Consider the following 21,069-nt stretch of genomic DNA (forward strand, 5'->3'; position numbering starts at 1 on the left):
ATCACTCTTGGAACATTCTCTCAGAATATATGTCAGGACACAAGCCTCCCAAGTTAGCTGTTTTCTTTAATTTTTTAAAAAATATGTATAATTGGGTTGATTCTTTTCCCCTTCCCAGAGAAACATATTTCCTGTTCAAGTAACAGCATCTTTAGGATCCGCTTTTCTAGATTTAATCTACTACTGTTATGAGAATAGTACCAGGTACATCTCACTCACTGCCACAAGGAGCTTCTTTTCTGTAGAATCACATGGACTACATTCACACTCTCCTGTAACATGACAGAAAGTTTCTAAGTCTGCAACTTACTAATCTGTTTTTTTTGTTTGTTTTTTTGTTTTTGTTTTTTCCTTGTAATATCTAATCTGAAACTGTTTTGGCAGACTTCGGTTTGGTGTTCTGTTCTCTCTGAATTCATTAAACTAAGTGCTATCTCTGTTGGACTTGCTATGCACTGTATACTGTGTGTATACTAGTAAACTCTTTTTTTTTCCTGCTGTGCTGAGACAGTTCCTACTAAGCCCCACTAAATAATGTGCAATGTCTTACTCGCCCCTAAAATCAATGACAGTGCACTCTTCAGCTTATGTGTGTAGAAACTGACTCAGTGCATGCAATGGGAATGTAAATTAATAAAGTTTGGGCAAAATGTAAATATTTCCTTATGATGTAAATGACAAGCATTGCTAGCAATTTACAGTGTTTTTTAGAATGTCATGAAGAGCCTTGGAATTTCTACAACAGGAAGCTGGGTGGGTTTCAGCAGATAGGTACAGCACTGGTTTATGATGCAATTCACATTCTAAGAAGCCAGACAAAACAATACCTGCAGAGGAAATCTCTCATAAGCAGACATACTACTGCTTCTTAGTGCAGGTGGTGAGAATGTGTGTAAGACTGAGAAGGGACATCAACATGCCTATACTAGAAAAGTATTGATAATTTTGAGAGATGTACATAATTTCTAAAATTATTTCCAAGTGCACATCTGTGGAATTTTACATATATTGCAACAAGTCATAGCGGGACTTTAATTGCTGGTTGTGAACTAAATGCCAGCTGTCAATACACATTTTACAGCACTCAGAAACATCGGTTATCCTTTGTTAGGTTGATATTAATAATTTAAAAGAAAAATGTTCCATGAACTCTCACAGATAAGAAATTAAGAAGCAAGAGGGGTTTTTTTTGCTACTTTTTTTTTTTTTTTGGTACATTCTATCTACCCTAATGCGTTTTGCACTCCTCTTTCTGTCTAGACAGAAATCAGTTTGCATCACAAATCTCTCCAGACTGGTTTGTGAATTAATAGTTAGTCAGATTACTTAAAGCCAGCATCACAGATTGTAGCATTACCTGCTCTGTACTTCTTTCTTTGACATTTTCACTCCATCCTGATTGAATCCTTCGGAGAACAGACTGCCTGAGAATGAAAAATCCTATGGAGTCATTTGCCAGCTGTTGATATTTGGACCATTACTCAGCTGTCTGGAGTCAGCCACAAACTGTCTTGAATTACATTAAAACAATTGTCTGATGGCATGTAAGAAGAAAACTATATGAAGTAATTTTTCTTAAATTGCCAGGGAATTGCCACATACACATGCTTTTTTTTTTTTTTTCCCTAAACACAGTCCTGTGTATGTTCACCAAAAACATCTCAGTAATCATCACTTCTCTTGGGTTGTGCTTTCTTGTTGTGCTGTCTGGCCGCTGTGTCCCAAGGTTCCAACTCTAATAACTCAGTCTCTTTCCTTCTGCATAATGTTTAAAACTGAAAATATACGGGGAAATTGTTACTGCCCCCTCCCCCCCAAGAAAATGAGCTTTCTGATAGCTGACAAAATTTAAAACACAGGAGCTTCAGTAGGTCAGGATGTTTGTTGGATCCCTGCATAATTTAGCGAAAACGAGGGAGCTGTGACTCGGAATCTGGATGCCTCTTTTACTGCCAAGGAGCAAAGAAGCGCTTAAAGACAGCAATCTCACAGTTGTAAACAAGGTACAAATCAAGGTTCCAAATGAAGAGAAAAACTGAAAATAATCTACAGTTACCCTTCTTCAAAGGTGAATGGTCTGATCAACTGATGTGCTGTTGTTTATCAAGTACATTTTTAATTGTACTCTGCTCTCGCAAGGTACCTACAGAATCCTGTCAGCGATCCCATCTTAAGTCTGACTGCCCCAGCTGCTCTTGCTTGTTGGTACTTCCAAATCCTAAGTAACCCCCTGATATTTTTTGTACTATGCAATTTAAAAACAAATGCTACTATGCCTCTTGAATTGTAAATCTGTAAAGCTTATTGGGGTGCTTTAATTTTCAGTTATGTTGCTAGATGCATTCATTTCAGTATCTATCTGACAACTTCAAACTAGGTGGCTTAAGTATCTACAGCATTGTATCTGACTTTGTATAAGCTTTAGCATAAACGTATCCTTGACACTTACGCTGGCTTCGTTTCTCCTCAGCTCTGAACACTGACTTAGAGGCTGAAGTCCATGGTGCCAATAGCAGTATTCGAATTTATTGTACCTGAATTAGCTAGGTAACAGCCATCATTGATATTGACTATGTATGCTGTAACCTAGGTTCTGTGCCCTATAACTACATTGATGTGCTTACCATCACATTTGCTGTTGTTCAGTTTTTTTTCTTGGCATTTTGTAAGTGCAGTTTGAGAGATACTCAAATATAGTCAGATTTGTACAGTAGATTTATATATCTTTCAAAAATTTGGCCTTCCACTTCTTGAGTGGCATAAAGTATATTAAATAAACCAGAACTGCTGCCTGGCCAGGTAATGTTATGGGCAATAGTGATCATCAGAAATAGGTAACTTTTTCATTGTTTGTGTTGTTAAAAGTTAAGGGTGTTTTCAGGGCTGAGATACTACCCTCTAACATGCTACTCCACATGTTCAGTTCTTCTCTATTTCCACATCTCCATTCTCTATCTCTCTAAGATGCACAGACACCTAAAAAGAGTAGAAGTTACCTGAAGGGCATATTGCTTTGCAGTTAAACATCCGATGGCTGGAGAAAAAGAGGGAGAATTAGAGACAGGTTTTCTACAAGATAAGATGGCCAGGTTTGGTTGGATTTCTAACAGAAAACCACCACTGTGACAACCCACTGTCTTTACAGAAGGAAACTTAGGGATTTGAACCTGTATGGACAGAAACAGCTCTGTTCATTGCATCATAATACACAGCTACTAGTAAAACACCCTACTTGTTTCCCAGGACTGTATATGGACTAATAGGAAGCTAATGATCACATTTGGAGATGAAGGTGCAGATATGAGAAATACTCTACCTTCCGTATGATACACAGAAACATTCTGAAATAATCACATCGTCAGTGATGAAATCTGTTCAAATGCAACAGGTTTCTGGAGTTTGGCCTTAGCAAAGATTCTTTTTCCTAATGGATTCATGAACCATAAAGGGAAGGGATTACTTGGTAAAATGTAATCTTTCTTTCTAAATAACTGACAAAATAGTCAAGTACTTGCATGCCTAAGCATTTTACATGTTTCAGTGAACAGAGTGCTTTTGTATTCATTTAGTCAAGTGTTAAATATGTTTTAAGGCCCTGAGAACAGCATTTCAGAGCTGCTTTCTGGAACACATTTTTGAGATGAAATTATTTGTCAGCTGATGATTACCGGGAAGTAGAACAGACATTATTTACTTCAGATCATCAGATTCTACTCAGCACAGCAACAGAAAGAAAACTAATTACATAAGTCAGGATCTAAAACTGGAAAAATACTCAGAGCATTATGCATCCACATAATGTTATGGAATTCTTTAAAGAATATTTCTTTTGTCAAACTAGTGCTTTATTTCTACATTTTCCACAGTGGTAAGCCTTTTAGCAAGGACCTGGAGGTCAGCGATTCTTGACTTGGAGATGGAGGCAAAGTGACTAAAGACAATGGCATTGTGTCGCTCCTACATGCTTTTAGCCTAAGCTACCTTTTGATTGGTTGTTCCCCCTCCCCCCCCTTAATGTTTCATTTTAGCTGGTTTTCTCATCATTGATCGCAAATGTGTTTTAGCTTGCTCATTCAGCTAGGAAGACTGAGTTTTAAGCTTTCGTTATTTTCATTACCAATTTAATGTCAGTTTCTCTCACAAGTATTACTGCAGTTTACCGTGTATAATTTTCAAATATACTGCTTCAGTAAACAAACCATTGGAATTCTTTCATCACTGAAGATCAGCTCTTCTCATGTGGTCATAATTATAAAACTGAAGTAACTGTATGAATTAATTTGGCTGTGCAGAAAATAGGAATTCCATTGGTTATTATATTTTGTAGTACCTTTGCCCTCATTCAAATAGCAGTTCTCAGCATGGTGGGAATGATTTTCTCTTGCAGACCTGAAATACCCAGCTTTCAGATTTCTGCTGCTCATTTAACAGGAAACCAGAATGTTGCATGGATCAGATTGCATCCCCAGAGCCACTTCAATCCAGGAGTACACGTGTGCTTAACAATATAGCTTAAACTGCTTACGACACACCAAGACTAAAAAAAGCTGATCTCAGTAGTTCAAAAACTAGCTTGTGCTACCCATTACTTTCCTGATAAGACCTTTCATGAGTCATTAATCTTCATCTGGGTCAGATAAGATCCAACGTGCTACAGTATTACCAGACATGCCTCTTGCAGCTACACAGAATGACTGCTCTGTGTTGCCAAAAAAAAAAAAAAAAAGCATGTTCTGCAGTCTGAAAATCAGCTCTGTGCCAAATCTTTACTTAGTCATTCATTTTTAGCCCATTTCCAGCACACTAAGTTCTTGGATACATTGTCAAAAACATTGGAAAAAATCCATGATTTTTTTGTTAACTGTCTAAATGAGACACTGGTTTGCCCTTCCACAATGAAAAATAGGAAAGAAAACAACAACAACAAAAAGCTACTAGAAAATATTTTCATTGTGTGATTTAAAATAAATGAGGCTAGTCTTACTGAGCATTTTCATATGAAAGTTAGTGGAGTCTCAAATATTTTACTGCACTTCTCAATTTGCTTTTATTAGCTATAGTACACTGATTTTATATATTTTTTTTGTAATATTTTGGATTCTATGTGAATGTCCAATATGCCTTTAATGTAATTTTTTCTTAATGAAACAGAATTCTGTTCAACTTTGAAATATGTTTTATAATCAATTCCTTTTCCGTGATTGGTTTTGAGGCTTGAAAATGAGTTTAGTTGAAAGAAACTCCTGGTTAATTAAGGAAAGCTATGATGTAACAATGTCCAGGAGTAAGATTGTCTATGTATGTTGTGTAAATACTAAGATTATTTAGATTAACTGTATTTTGAGCCTTTCACAGTATCACAGTATCACAGTATCACAGATTTCTAGGTTGGAAGAGACCTCAAGATCATCGAGTCCAACCTCCGACCTAACACTAAGTACTCCACTAAACCATATCGCTAAGCTCTACATCTAAACGTCTTTTAAAGACCTCCAGGGATGGTGACTCAACCACCTCCCTGGGCAGCCCATTCCAATGCTTAATAACCCTTTCAGTAAAGAAGTACTTCCTAACATCCAACCTAAAACTCCCCTGTCGCAACTTTCGCCCATTCCCCCTCGTCCTGTCACCAGGCACGTGGGAGAACAGACCAACCCCCACCTCTCTACAGCCTCCTTTAAGGTAACTGTAGAGAGCGATAAGGTCGCCCCTGAGCCTCCTCTTCTCCAGGCTGAACAAGCCCAGCTCCCTCAGCCGCTCCTCGTAAGACTTGTTCTCCAGACCCCTCACCAGCTTGGTCGCCCTTCTCTGGACTCACTCGAGCACATCCATGTCCTTCTTGTAGTGAGGGGCCCAAAACTGAACACAGTACTCGAGGTGCGGCCTCACTAGAGCCGAGTACAGGGGCACAATCACTTCCCTAGACCTGCTGGCCACACTGCTTCTTATACAGGCCAGGATGCCGTTGGCCTTCTTGGCCACCTGAGCACACTGCTGGCTCATATTCAGCCGACTATCAACCAATACTCCCAGGTCCTTCTCGGCCAGGCAGCTTTCCAGCCACTCATCTCCCAGCCTGTAGCTCTGCTTGGGGTTGTTGCACCCCAGGTGCAGGACCCGGCACTTGGCCTTGTTGAACTTCATACAGTTGACCTCAGCCCATCGCTCCAGCCTATCCAGATCCTCCTGCAGGGCCTTCCTGCCCTCGAGCAGACCGACACACGCACTTAGCTTGGTGTCATCTGCAAACTTACTGAGGGTGCACTGGACGCCCTCATCCAGATCATCGATAAAGATATTAAAGAGGACCGGCCCCAGTACCGAGCCCTGGGGGACACCACTAGTGACCGGCCTCCAACCAGATTTGACTCCATTCACCACAACTCTCTGGGCCTGGCTATCCAGCCAGTTTCTAACCCAGCGAAGCGTACGCCAGTCCAAGCCCCGAGCAGCCAGTTTCTTGAGGAGAATGTTGTGGGGAATGGTGTCAAAAGCCTTACTGAGGTCAAGGTAAACCACATCCACAGCCTTTCCCTCATCCACCAAGCGTTTCCCTCATCCACCAACCTTTAAAAAAGGTTAGAATACACTTACAATTAAAGGTAAAATGAAGTGACTTCTCTGAAGAATCTGGAAAAATTATACCTAGATAATTCAATATGCCTATAATAAATGAATGGAATGGACCTAGAAAATATTACTGTGAGACCTGACCCAAAATGTGAACTGCCCAGCTTTCATAGAAGTTTTTAGACTGGGGCCCTGTTATAATCAAGGCAGGCATCGTATATGATGGCACATTAGAGGAAAATGAAGAGATTTCAAACAGCCGCAGAATGTCTTTATCATGGAATTGTGAAGAATTTCAGGGGATGCTGTTTTGTCCTAAGTTTTCCCACTCCTGTTTAGAGACAGAAATCATCTTCCCAAACTCTATAGAAGGGACATACTTGGTGCATCCAGAGCTTTTAATTCTGGTCAGTTTACATAAAAAAATTTGGAAGTGATGACAAAATACTTCCTGGCCTTACGAGGAATGGGATTTGAACTAAGGTGTTCATTAAATACAGAAAATTCAAGGGAAAGAAGCAATGATATGATATTCATATTGGTGGCATTTACACAGATTCAAGAATAGCTTGCAAGTATTAATTGTATGTGGAAACCAATAAGTTGATTTGTACAAATAAGTAATTCTCCTGCATAAAAATGGAGATATCGTATGTGTAAAATGACTGTGCAGACTCGTGATTGCAAAATTATTGTTCAAGACAGGCCCCTTTTGAAGACTGAGTAAATTTACTTGATTCAGACACAAAGTGATTTACACTGAAGCCATGTCCTTTGGAAGGCCATTTCTTTGTCTAAGGAGCACTTTAACATGTCATTCTAACATGCAATGCAAAAACATTACATAGTTCTTTAAGTAGTTTATAATGTGGCTTATTTTTCTGTTTATTTCCAGAAGAGATATGTACTCTTGTAATTGCAGAAACTTTTCCTGAAGATTCAGGACTTTTCACATGCACAGCAACGAATGAACACGGTTCAGTAACAAGCAGTGCACAACTAACCGTCTGCTCAGGTTTGTGACAAAAGGAAAGAGGAGGTTTTAATTATAGAGCTCAGATAATTAATTTACTTGTGAAGTTATTGGACTGCTTCTTTTGTAGAAAAGAGCCCCCATAAGACAGGAGTCCCTTTGGTAGATCTCCTTTTTAGTCTCCGAATCTTCCTATGTTTCCCACAACATTGAATGATATAATCTGAATATAAAAATTGTTGTTGGGTGGGGGATGGGTAAATGTGATTTTGCTTATCCTCAGATAGCATGAGATTAATCCCTGGAGGTCTATTTCAAAAGTCCAACTACTAACAGAGAGAGTGAAGCACCTTCTCAGGCAGTAACAGCTGAATCGGCGTTACTTCTTTCTAGAGGATAGGGTTCCTCTAAAAAGAATACATGAAGAAAATAAATTAGCAAACACAAAGGTTGTTAGTCAAGCTGCTAGCATTTTGCTAATAAGATTAAAACACTGCCTCCATTAAAAAAAAATACATGGGGGGGATGGACAGAAAGAAATTACCATATAATAACTGTAGAAAATAAATTGAAACCTTTAGGAAATTCATGAAACTAATTTTATTTGTACCTATCCCAGGCTTGTTACTCAGAAAATATGTATCTTGAGAAACCTTAACTGAATTCCATTTGAGTCAAGGGATTATAGAGCTAAAAACTTGGCTTCTCCCAGTGCTACCATTGACGCATACTGTCATCCTAGGATAGTCTCTGACATCTCTTTCTAACTTACATCATTGTAAAATGGGAGAGTGAGCTACCTGTCAATATTTATATCAATATTTATAAATCATACTGTCAACCACAAATTGTCCATCTAAAACAAACTGAATGTTTTTTATTGGTTCACTTTCTAGTTTAATATCTTTATTTGTGTAAAATATATTTTTAAAGTGTCTGCCACAAACCTGGCAGATTTTTAAGCATTAGGCTTCTGGGACTAGATGGCAGCAAAGGCAAAATGAAAACAAATGAAATGACGCTACCAAATGTGGCATATGCATTTTGTAAAATAGAAAACTCTGTTTGTGGTATGTTTAGTTTTGTAGTGTGTTTACATACAGACTGTTGTGCAATGCGTTAACGCAGCTGCCATTATAAACATGCTATATATACACACATACTTCAGTGTTTTAAAATGATTTATTTTTAAATGATGCTACAACTTCAGGAAAAGGAAATACCGTTTCAGCTGCTGTTGCCCCATAGTACTTGGCCATCTCAGTTAGTGACTGGACTTCTGGAACAGTTTGAGAGATATCCAAAAGGTTCCATGTTTTGCCTTTTGCATGAGGCAAAGTCAGAAAACAAATAGCCAGTCATGTATCTAATTCAGCATAAATTATCAACAGGTCTAGAAAAATACCTCCACAGAAGCAAAGCAATCTCACTTTTAACAGCCTCAAAGTACAGCATTTCTGTGCCCTGTGCTTTATTTACGACTTGTCAGAGAGACGTTCTTTTTGATTTCTTTTAGCCAACTCAGAAAGCTCTAGTCATGAATTGTTGACAAGAGAATCCAACAGTGATGATTTCCACAATTTTCCACCACTTCCTCCAGCTGAAGTTAGCTCTCTTGAGCTTCCTCCTAAGAAACACACAGAGAACCACCAAGCAAATAATACTGAACTGAGATCTGGTGTGGCAGCCCTTCAGCTAGAGCTCAGTTCGTCTGAGGAAAAAACAAATGGTATCAATCCCATTCATGGAGTAAATGGAGTGATTAACAGCAAGCCAAATGGTGATAAATTGGTCTCACCTCCAGCTGTCTTGCTTTCACCCGCAAAGGAGCCACCACCTGTGCTTGCCAAACCAAAACTGTGAGTATTTTGTTTTGTTTCATTTCTCTATAAACTTTTTATCTGTTGGAAGTAAATTTTTGCCTACACTAATTTACTGTTAGGCCAATAATGGGCAATGACTGTGCCTTTCCCTTGAACAATCTCCTTAATGCTTCTTATTGCTGTAATTTATATCCCAAAGATTTGAATCCATAGTTCTTTCTCATAGTGCTATATGAAAAGGAAGCGTATTGCATATACCAAATTCTATAGAAGGTTTTAAGGTAAAGTCACAAAAAAAGCAATAAGTATTACTGGCTGTTGTTCTGTGCTTTTTGTCTTGGTCACTCTATCTAAATGTCATAGTGGCCTGAGATTCTTGTGTGTTGTTCCTTTTTCAACACTGGTTAGCCTTTTTTGTTCTCACTACTCTTATTTTTTATTTTTATTTTTGTAGTCAGTAGATATTCAGGTGTGTAGTGGTTGTATTATTTCTTATTTTTATGTGTAGCATGTAACTCATTCTGCTGTCAGCTATTTTACAGTCATTCTTTTATAACTCAAAACCTGAAAATGAAAAGCCTCAAGGAAGGAAGAAATGTGTGGGGAAAAAATCAGTAATATTTTTACCTTATGTTTGTGATGACACCCTACTTATGCAAGAGTGATTTTTATGCTTTTAATTTATAGCTTGATATTAGCACTGGGCAGATTCCATTTTTCCATCTCCCTCAAAGACTTTTGCAGTGTGACAAAGGAATTGAAATGATATTTTATTTCACTTGCATTGATAATCAAAAGGGATCATTTATTATATTAAAAAAAAATAAGAATAATGAAATAAGGTCCTCAGGCTTAGCAAGGTCATTTGCTGAATTATATGATTTCACAGGATAACTTACAAAATATAAAAATATTGTTCTTTTAGCAACCATATACTACACCTTCTGATCTTAAGCACACAAAAATACATGCCTGAAGGAGCAAGCTGTCAGGGCTCCCTTTCCGCATTTATCACCTTTTTCTTTCTGTTGGCCTTTGTCATTGTAAGGAGTCAACACTGTAGAAGAGGAGGAGGAGTGGTAGAAATAGGAGTGATAGGAGAATAGTAGATGGTGGTGATTACATGTCTGGGAGGGAGGTTGCTGAGCAAGGCAACTTGCAGATGATAGTATGTGATGTGGAGTGAGCCTGATGGTCTTCTACCCCTCACATCTGTTGCAAGACCCACTCGTGAAGGAAGGAGATAACAGCTCCAGCAGAGTAGTTAAAAGCAAGCTTCACCCCAGAGCTTTCCTTTTCAGAAGTAAGGTTGCCCTGGAAAGAGGAGAGAAAGCTGTGTAACAGACTTCCCATTATACAGCGTTCACTGCTACTTATGAAAAATTTGTTTTGTTTTTAAAAATACAGTGAAAATCACTGTCTAATGATTCACCAAAGATAACATGTTGAACTTCATCTAGTGAATAAAAGCAAGAACAACTGATACAGTATCAACTAGAAGTAGATAGCTGTTACCTTAACCAAGTTGGAAATACTTCCAATTAGATCTGATGATAAAAGAGTTTCTTGGTTCTTAAAGAACATAATCTTTATCTGAAAGAAGACAAAGCAGTTAGTGGTTTTAAAAGGAGTAAGTGTGGTGTAGATGCTTAGTTTTTAGACTGATACCATGACTTCTTTGGGCCAAACTTTCAACATAGGACATTCAGGTGCAAAGAACCTGGATTTTTGCTTCCAGTTAGTCGTTAAATCTTCTGTGGCTTTTTACTATTCAAGAGGAGATGTTGGAATGGCTAAGAAGATAGATTCTGAAATTCTGATAGGTGATATAAACACCAGCTTGATTAATTTTTGCAAGTCTAGTGAAATATTGCTGTTGGATAGGATACCCTTCTTTCAACTCGTGATGTTACAATTTTCATAGATCTTGTACTATCCTTTCAAAAGTGCAACATGAAACATATGATAAAGTATAACTAGAAGAGGTTATCTTACATTAGAAGATTACAGTCTTAGTTTGCGTCAGCATTGAATGTGCTCTTAGGAAGAGCAATATCCATTCTAGAGCAAATTTTGTAAACCAGGTATCCTTTGCAAAAAATGTAAAGGGGAAAGATGCAGCATTGGGCTTTTACCTTTGCCTTGCCTTCACGGGAGCTTGGACCTGGAGCAGGTGTGCCCCAACCCTTTATCAGCAGTTCACTTACTCATTTAAACTGGACTGTAATATAGCCACATTAGTTCATCACAAATAGAAGACTATGGACCAAACCTTGGAAGTTCATAATTTATCATGAGATCATGGTTTATTCTGGAGGAGCAGATTAGTTTTTTGGTCTCAGCTGAGCTACAGAACTGCATGAGATTGAATTCATCCTTATTGACAGAAGTTCAAAGTGGTAATTTGGTGAAAATAGTTTAATTTGGTGAACCAAAGCTTGTAAAGAGTCAGCTAATAGATTCACTAGTGTAAGAGGAGACTTGAACTATTCTTTCAAAATCCAGATATACCAATATCATATGAATATTTGCTGGTCTTTTATAATCTGCATGAAATTCTGTGTTCTGCTTCTAGAATAGCAAAAGCAAAGCTCAGTTGTCTCTGTTGAACACTTTCACTTTGTGGTTTTTAAGCTCAGCATGCTTCTGGCATGGAATGAATCGCAGTCTAATCCAGGGGCTTGTAAAATTTCTTCTATCAGTTTCTCCCTGACTACTTGGAGTCCACAGTTCCACTTGCATGTGTTTAGTTTAACAAGAAGAAGAGACTGAATACCTTCTTGAAATACGAAATACATTTGACCCTCTTCAATGTTGCTGTAACCAACAGCTATAAATAATAATGATTTACCACAGTTCGGTTCAATGGAAAAGTTGTCATGCCTCAGCAGCTGAGTTTTGTCTTCCATGGTTTCTTCCGTTTTGTATGCAACGCCTCAGATGTTTTTCAAGCAGATGTTAGTTCCATCACTTCTAGAATGTCCTTATGCCCTTTGCTGAAATGTTTATTTCACTGTTTTTCACTCTTCACTAACATTATCCTGAACTTGATCTTCTTGCTAGCCATTTGCTTAATTTGGAGTTTACTCATGCTTCTAGTCATGATCATTCTGTGATGCTTGGGCTTCAAGAAAGGATACTGTAAGAAATCATTGCATCCTTAATAATTGTTTGATACATGCAAGTAATAAGTCACCATAACAAGGCCAAGTGCCGGGTCCTGCACCTGGGGCACAACAACCCCAAGCAGAGCTACAGGCTGGGAGATGAGTGGCTGGAAAGCTGCCTGGCCGAGAGGGACCTGGGAGTATTGGTTGATAGTCGGCTGAATATGAGCCAGCAGTGTGCTCAGGTGGCCAAGAAGGCCAACAGCATCCTGGCCTGTATAAGAAGCAGTGTGGCCAGCAGGTCTAGGGAAGTGATTGTCCCCCTGTACTCGGCTCTGGTGAGGCCGCACCTCGAGTACTGTGTTCAGTTTTGGGTCCCTCACTACAAGAAGGACAAGGAGGTGCTCGAGAGAGTCCACAGAAGGGCGACCAAGCTGGTGAGGGGTCTGGAGAACAAGTCTTACGAGGAGCGGCTGAGGGAGCTGGGCTTGTTCAGCCTGGAGAAGAGGAGGCTCAGGGGCGACCTTATCGCTCTCTATAGGTACCTTAAAGGAGGCTGTAGAGTGATGGGGGTTGGTCTGTTCTCCCACGTGCCTGGTGACAGGACGAGGGGGAATGGACTAAAGTTGCGCCAGGGGAGGTTTAGGTTGGATATTAGGAGGAACTTCTTTACGGAAAGGGTTGTTAGGCATTGGAATGGGCTGCCCAGGGAAGTGGTTGAGTCACCATCCCTGGAGGTCTTTAAAAGATGTTTAGATGTAGCCCTTAGTGATGTGGTTTAGTGGAGGACTTGTTAGTGTTACGTCAGAGGTTGGACTGGATGATCTTGGAGGTCTCTTCCAACCTAGATGATTCTGTGATTCATTTAGACTATATCAGATAAAGCTTTAAAAAAAAATGAGAATAGCCAACAATTCAGCAGTTATAGCCTTGGAACATACAGAAATTAGGTACAAGTCCTTGGTCAGCCTAAGAGAGTTTGGGATGTTGAAGCTCAGAGAACAAACATTTGTGCTGGTAGCTTTGAGAGCTTCGAGTTTGTTTTTATTTAGAAGAGCAACGTTTTGGAAATGGTGAGAAGATGGGTGATGTGAGAATGGTGAGAAGATGGGAAGACTGTTTTCCATTCACTAATGTATATATGAATGTGATTTGCTTTAGCAGAAATGCTCAACTTGAAAGTTAGGCACTGATTTATGTACTATTTGCTTTTAAGTTATTGCATCTTCTGATGAAAACATGCATAGAAAATGGTTCTTGTGTAGTTTGAAAGACATATAGAGCAGAGCTCTGGTGCCATTATTTGTATGAAACTAAAAGTAACAGAGTCTTTCCCAACTACAGGAAAGATATTCCACGCCTCTTGTATGTGATTTAAAACTGAACTGTGTCCTGATGGGTTTTCCATATCTCTCCAAAAGTTGTTTAAAAGCCAAAAATAAAAAAGAAGTAAATTTTATTAATTTTGATTTACACTCATCAGTCATAAGTATGTACGGTTAGATATTCAAGATTTATTTGCTAGAGTAAAAATGTGTGAAATTAAAGCTTTGTAATTAAAGAAATGCAAAAAATCAAAAAAAAAGGAAAAAAAAGCTCTTACAAAAACTTATACCACTGATAATTTAAATCAAAAAGCAGTAACTGAAAAATCCATGGAGATTGAAAATTCACATTATAAAAATACACTGCTATAAATAATCAGACACTGGTTAGCATCCCTCATTATGCTTCCTGATAGATAAAAAGAGCAAATGTATAACTGAGGTTCCCTTATTCTGTAAGGCTGAATAAAACTCAAAGTTGTAAACATTCGTGGCATTTTACTTGGAAATGAACAAGACAATGTTCATCTGTTCAGGAGAATTGTGACATGCTTGTTTTTACTGGGAAGTAATAATCACAATAAACAAGTAACTTTGCATTTGTGAGCAAAGGTCTGTACGGGGCCACTTTAGTTTCATCTGCTGGGCTCTTTCAAGATTGTAGATCCTTTAGATCCCTACTCTGCTAATGAAGTCTATCCACAATAACCCTTTGATCTAAATCTATGTCCTATTGAAGTACAAATAACTAATGCTAATACAGAGAAAGAAAGAACAAAGAGCCCTTCTGAAAGGATGACTCTTTCCTAGAGAACTGCAGACAATTGAAGCACTATTTCTCTTATGAGAAATTTTTATTTTATTTTTATCTAATTGAGCACAATTTCTCAGTTTCGCTGAGAAAGCTAAATTGCCTATGCTTAGTATATTAAAATATATACATAAAAATATATAAATATATCATCCATACGTTAAAATGCCATAGTTGAATTGTATCAAACTAAATCAACTGTAACAGAACTGCATGAACTCAATGAGATAAAACTATTTCAGTGCCACCTCAAAATAGAGCTTCCCAATCTGTATTGATCAGTTGGATCAAATGTGTAGTGATAAGCCATTTGTTAAGATTATCCTAAATTCAGGTTTTTTTTGTGACAGTTTTAATCCCAGTTGCTTTCATGATTCCCCATTTAGAAACTTAAGGCCCCATGACAATGTGGCATAATTTCTTTCATATTCCTCAAAATATTCAAAAACAACTTGAATGTTGGAATGATGTGCTGGCCAGTCTGCTGGTAGGGGTAGCCTGGTCAGGCACTAAAATGTCACTTTTGTTCCAGTTCCTGGAGGTGGCTTTAATGAAAACTAAGAACATATAGTAACTTAAAATTGAAATTGTAAATAAAAAATTACTCATCTGTTTTTTGTGCTGCTTCTGCTTTCAGTTACTTTAATTGCCTATTTCAGGCTAAGGAATAGCATGATCCAAAAACGTTAGCAGTTACTGCTGATAAATTTCCTTTTTAATTTCCTTTTTACCAATGCCTTTATTAACAGTGTTAAAGAGGATACATAAATGAACTTTAAGCCATTTAAAATTTGCGGCAATAGACATCTAAAACTCATTGTAACAATTGATATCCACAACAAAAGGTTAAAGGTAGATGAGAAATACATTTTTAAGGTTTTTTTTCTTTTTTTTTTCTCCTGCATTGATGTTTCCTGACCTTTAGTAAATGGCAAGAACTAGCTGTACATCCTGCTTACATAAAAGCTAATCAGTATTTTTACAGGAAGAGTCAAACATCCTTAAGAAAGTTATAAAATATGTGTGTTTAGTGTATACCCTTCCAAAACTGCAGCAGTGTGTGTGCTGCCAGCAAAATTTTCACACAGGACTTCTGTGTTTTTTCAGGTTTTTATTTTAACATTGAAAATAATGAGGGTCATAGGATAAGCAGGGAAATGAACACAGGTTCAGCCAATAGTTGTGTGTATGTATTTTAAGTTTTTAGTTAAACACATGGTATAAGCTTGTTATATCATCAGTGCCTCCAAAAGAGTGGCCTCCCTTTCTCTTCTGCCTGGCTGTTGGTTCATTGCTATGTTGCCTCTTTCACACCTTTGTTGCCAAGATATTTACCCCCAGTTCCTCCCAAGATAAGAAGAGTAGGCTTTTCTTCTAAGAAGCACTTAATCTGAGCTGCTGCTTTCTAAGTGCTAAGGGCCTTCTGCCTTTTCAGTTGGTGCTGGAAGCGTATGGAATCCTGTGGATGCAAACTAACCAGACGCTGTTGCAGAATAAAGATGGCAAAGGTCGGGGAGCAAGGGCTGTGCAGTTGGGGTTGTTTGCTTTTTTTCTGTAACAAGGTTTAGAACAGTATGCCAGAAGTTTATGATGCACCTTTGAAACAGAAAATACAGGAAGAAACGTACCATCCATCTGCAAAAAGAGCTTATGGTAGTCTTATGATAGTCTTGGACTAAAAGCATTCAAATGACACATTTTGACTTTTGATACATTTCTGTGGTTTTTTATTTCTTTGCTTCTAGCTGAAACAACTGGATGAATTTAATATTTGGAAATGATCAAGCAAAGCAAATCCAAGCTCTCCTAATGTAACATTTTCTTAGAGGTTCTCAGTGTGGTTTGAGTAGGATGTTTGTGTAGAAGTGTTCATGGATTCTCTCTGTATCAAAGGGTTGATTTTTCAAACAATCTCATGAAATGCTTGCCGGCATACTAACCCTTGCAGATTTAATATCATATGTACCTACTTCATATTTACATGGCTTTGAAAATGGTGTGCAGCCATATTTGCCTTGGTATTGTTATATCCCTTACCCCCAATTATCTGTAGTTATCCACTTCTGAAAATGTAAAAATACCATCTTTTGCTGGGGAAAAGGAGGAAGGAAGGGGAGAAAAGATTTTGTTTGTTTGTTTCACACTACCTTTGTTTTGTTCTGCCTCAGTATAGAAAAATTCATTTTCCAGGGCTGCTCACTTTGGCTGTGGCAGCTAGATGCTTCAAAACTGAGCCAGATTGTGTTCACCATCTTGTGTTTGGCTTGCAGGAAAGAGAAAAAGAGGAAAATTTGATTTTAAAATTTCAATAATAATATGTCCATTATCCGTACATTTTGAGTGACTTCCTAGAGAAAGGATCTTCTGGTTTGGGCTAGGAGCTTCTAATTAATAGGACATAAGATCACTCTGCCACTCCTGGTGCCCAGGCCTGTGAAGAAATAAATAAGCTTCTGCATTCAGCACTTATATTCTAATCAAAAATGTGAAACTGGAATTCCTTACTCAATCAAGCCATGACAAAGAAGTTGATTAATATTAGAAAATGCTTCAGGAGGATTTGCCTTTCAGAAAAAAAAATGGTGTATACCTTTTGTACAGGCTTTGATGGTATTTTTTTCTCAGATTCTTTGAGTATAAAATTGATCAAGAATCTATTGAAATGAAAGAATAGCCAATATAAATTTAAGAGGCTGAGAGACACTGGTCAAAGCTTTCAGGAGAGCCAAGTTACGGGATTTACAGGCACACTAAATCAAATGTGAGTGTCACTGCTCAGGATGTGTCTGACAAGTGAAACCATCTTCTGAAACTGGCATGTTAATTCTAATTTCACTGTGCATGTCCTGTATAATGTGATGTTAATGTTGAATGTGATGATTCTATGGAAGTGGCATAGAAATAAAAAGAATGTGATCAAGAACCTAGGGATTTATTTTTAAATTACAAAGAATTTCAACAAAGTTAGGGGAATTATACACTCATGGGTGTGTGTGTGTAGGGGGAAATGACACAGATGCTCACAGAGTTAACAGAGCAGAGAAGACAACTATGTCATTTTCCTGTGCCAATTTTGAAGGAATGGAAAGCAAAAGAGGCATTTTAGTATACTTTCCTTCAAGAAACAAACAAACAAAAAAAAATAATTTGAAGACTTTTTTAACAAAGGTAATTTCTGTATAGCTTATTTTATGTGTACTTTTTTTTGAACATGTAGTACACAATAAAGTAGCAAAGCAGATTACGTGTTTAAACACTGGCTACTCTGAGAGTCCCAGTAGCTACTGTTAGGGTGTCATCTGTGTTTAATAAACTTGTTGCTGGAACTTGCCATATTGCAGAAACATCCAACCACCTGCAATTGGTACTACCTATCTAGCTGCAGTTGTTTTTGCCTGTGCTTTAAAAACTCTGCAAAACTAGGAGCTTCCACTTGGGCAAGGAGAATTGCTGGACAGGATGCTACAGCTTACGAAGTTTAATCATAAACTTACATAGTTACACAGCTACTTGTTTTATTATTCCTCTGTTCCCTCCTTATATATGCCAGTTTTTTTTATTGAAGTGATATAATTGGCTGATGGTTTCCAAGCGGTTTCCAGCTCTGATTATATTGCAGAGCTTGTCTTGTATGTTGTTTCAGGCTTGGTTCCTTGCCCTCAGGTTTATCTTCCATTCTTTTTTGCATTTAATTCCATTGTGTTTTCATTTTCTGCCCCACATCAAGAAATATTTTCTGGTGGAAAAAATTGGGAGGTTAGAACTCAGTGGCATCCATTTCTGTCTCATTCATTATGCTTGCTCTAAATCTTTGGAATAAGAATTTTCTTGTTTTAAGTTTTTGTCTTATGTGGAGTCAATGGAGGTGCCAAGGTTTTAAAGATACTGACATGTTAGTCAGTTAAAGCCATATTCCTAGTTTATCTACTCAAGCAAATGCCCCAACTAAATAGATTAGAGAAGACCTAAGAACTGAGCAAGTGCTGCAGGTCCTGCTCTGCCAGCCTTATTAATGCTTTTTCTTGCCATAAATAGCCTGATTGCTGTCCCAGAGACATTTGTGGAGGTAAGAACAGAAAAGGCTTATCCAGTGGAGGGAGCTGTGTTGCTTGGGTAGGTAGATGCCTGTCCAGCAGACAGGTCAACATTTATAGAAAAAAGCCTATGGTATGAGCCAGTGGTGCAGACAGCTTTCAGAGACCTCGTTGATGCCCTAGCAGGAATACAGCCAAGTAGGAAGTGTGAATCTAGTGTTTGGCTATTTGTGTGTGTGCATGTGCATATATATTTTGTATATATAATTATATTTATATAAATAATATATAAAATTATCACTACTGAATACTCCTTTAAATATGGTTGAGATCTGTGAACTTTGAAAACTCCTGCCTGTTAGCTTGTGTCAGGCCTTATGTATCCTCACCAAATGCAGTGGTGTATTTAGTCAGAAAAGTAATTAGCATATGTGAAGCTAATGCTATCAGCACCCTAAGTAAATGTCTCAAATTTTTGCTTCTAGGATGCTTCTAGGCAACGCTCTTTAATGACCTCTCTAAGGCACTGCATTTTTGTTTCTTTCAAGTACTTCCTTGTTATTACTCAGTGCAGATTTATTAAAGCTGACCTGTGCGAATTTGGGTAATACATGCTGTATAAAATATCTTTTTTCAAAAATGCAAGGCATCAACTCACTGCAACTTAAAATCTATGTTTTTATCTTTACTCCACATGCCTTTATGTGGGCAAATTACTAGTTTGTTGCACGTTCATTGAGATTTGTGTTTTATACCTTGTGTTTTTTAAGTCTGATTATGTTTTGTTTTCATCTTCTAAGATCAAAACCCCTGGAGTTCAGACTCAGCAATGATAAATTGGATAGTACAGAGGTGTAGAAGATACAGATTTTAGGTCCATGTTTCATTCTAGTGAAGGTGTTGGATTAATTCCAGTTGTGCTTGTAAAGATCATCAGCTGCTCTCTTACTACTACACTTCTATTTCTGGTAACCCTAGTCACAGCTAATCAACCTGAATAGGTCTTCCAGGACCACCAAAATAAGATTAATCCACAAATTATGTAATCACTTTCCCATAAAGACTTTTCAATAGGGTTCTTAGTGATACATTATATATGGACTCAACTTTTGCCAAAGGCACTGAGGCTCATGCTGTGTCAAGAGCTAGTCAAAACTTTGCTCTGTTATGCTTTCTATGAATCTTGTATTTTTTCATGTTATTTTCTGATGGCATGACAAAAGCCCTTGGTTCATGGTTTTTCTTCACATGTATTTGTGTACCACATTCTATTTGCTTTCTTGGTTTTCTCTACTTAGCTACATCACAGTACTTGAACATGACAAAATCCTTTCTGCCTGCTTCCACAGATCTGCTCACTTATTCCTCTTTCTTACTGCTGTGTGGATTATGAGTTTAATAAATCGTGGATTGGAAGTATGAGGTGTTGCGTTTTTTTGTTTTTTTTTTTTAATTAGCATTTGTCTTTGCAAATGTTATTCTGAGAATGAGTCTAATTTTTGGTAATTACTTGATATTCCTCCTCTTTGCTACAGATGTAATTGTCTGACTGCTACATTTCTTTAACATTCCTTTTGCAATTACTCTTAAATAAATTTATACTATTTGATGTTAATTCTTCAAGACATCATTTTCTAAATCCCAAGCATTATTCTTTCTAGTACTCTACTTCTATTCCACTGCCTTCATCCAGCCTTTCCGTATTTACCCTCATTGTCTTGCCTTTTGCAAATTGTCCTTCTTTTCTGGTGCCTTCCACATTCTTACTGTTCTGACTATTAGATCTTCAGTCACCCTTGTTAACAATAAGCAAAATATACTGGTTGTCATATATTAGTTCAAGTTGAGCTTATGTTCTAGTTCTGATTTTCTGTCTCTAAACTGATTTCTGGCTCACTGTAATCTACATATTAACTTTGTTAGTTACTAACAGCAGTTGTTTGTCAGCTGAATACTAAATTAAAAACTGCATCTTTAGTTATTGGCCATGAAAATGTCCAGAAATCATGGTCACTTGTCTAAGAAGCTCCCCCTTCTTGGTCCTTAAAAGTACTTGGAACACTAAGAAATAATATGTATATACAAATGTATGTTTTTTGGTGACTGAATAACTGCAGTCAAATTGATCAGACCTACAGGCAACCATTGCCCATGTGCCTGTGAAAACACTAAACTCCATAGGCATAGTTTGGAAGTCATAGGGCCCCAAATTTGTAAAATACCTGGCAAAGACATGTCAGAAAATAGTTTTACATCAATTTATTTGGTGTTTTTATCATCTGTCAGGATTCATAATAAAATTGAGGACTGTCTATAAAATTATAACCTGAAAATGATGTGAAATGCAATAAGGAAAATAAAAATCAGATGAGAAAAACGTTTGCAAATGAAAGTATGCTCAAAATGACCTTTGATTTGTTGATTAC

General features: G+C 37.6%; 1 protein-coding gene across 8 annotated transcripts in view; it reads left to right on the plus strand.

Annotated features, from left to right (window-relative positions):
* PALLD (palladin, cytoskeletal associated protein) overlaps positions 1-21,069 on the plus strand; it is a 200,695-nt gene that overhangs the window by 74,207 nt on the left and 105,419 nt on the right. For all 8 annotated transcript variants that reach the window (XM_066996743.1, XM_013175276.3, XM_066996745.1 and 5 more), the window contains 2 exons: positions 7,466-7,585; positions 9,060-9,402. In XM_066996743.1, coding sequence (XP_066852844.1) covers positions 7,466-7,585; positions 9,060-9,402 — 463 coding nt within the window. The remainder of the gene's footprint in view (positions 1-7,465; positions 7,586-9,059; positions 9,403-21,069) is intronic.

The sequence above is a fragment of the Anser cygnoides genome, chromosome 4 (genome assembly GCF_040182565.1).
Source record: "Anser cygnoides isolate HZ-2024a breed goose chromosome 4, Taihu_goose_T2T_genome, whole genome shotgun sequence".
NCBI lineage: Eukaryota > Metazoa > Chordata > Aves > Anseriformes > Anatidae > Anser > Anser cygnoides.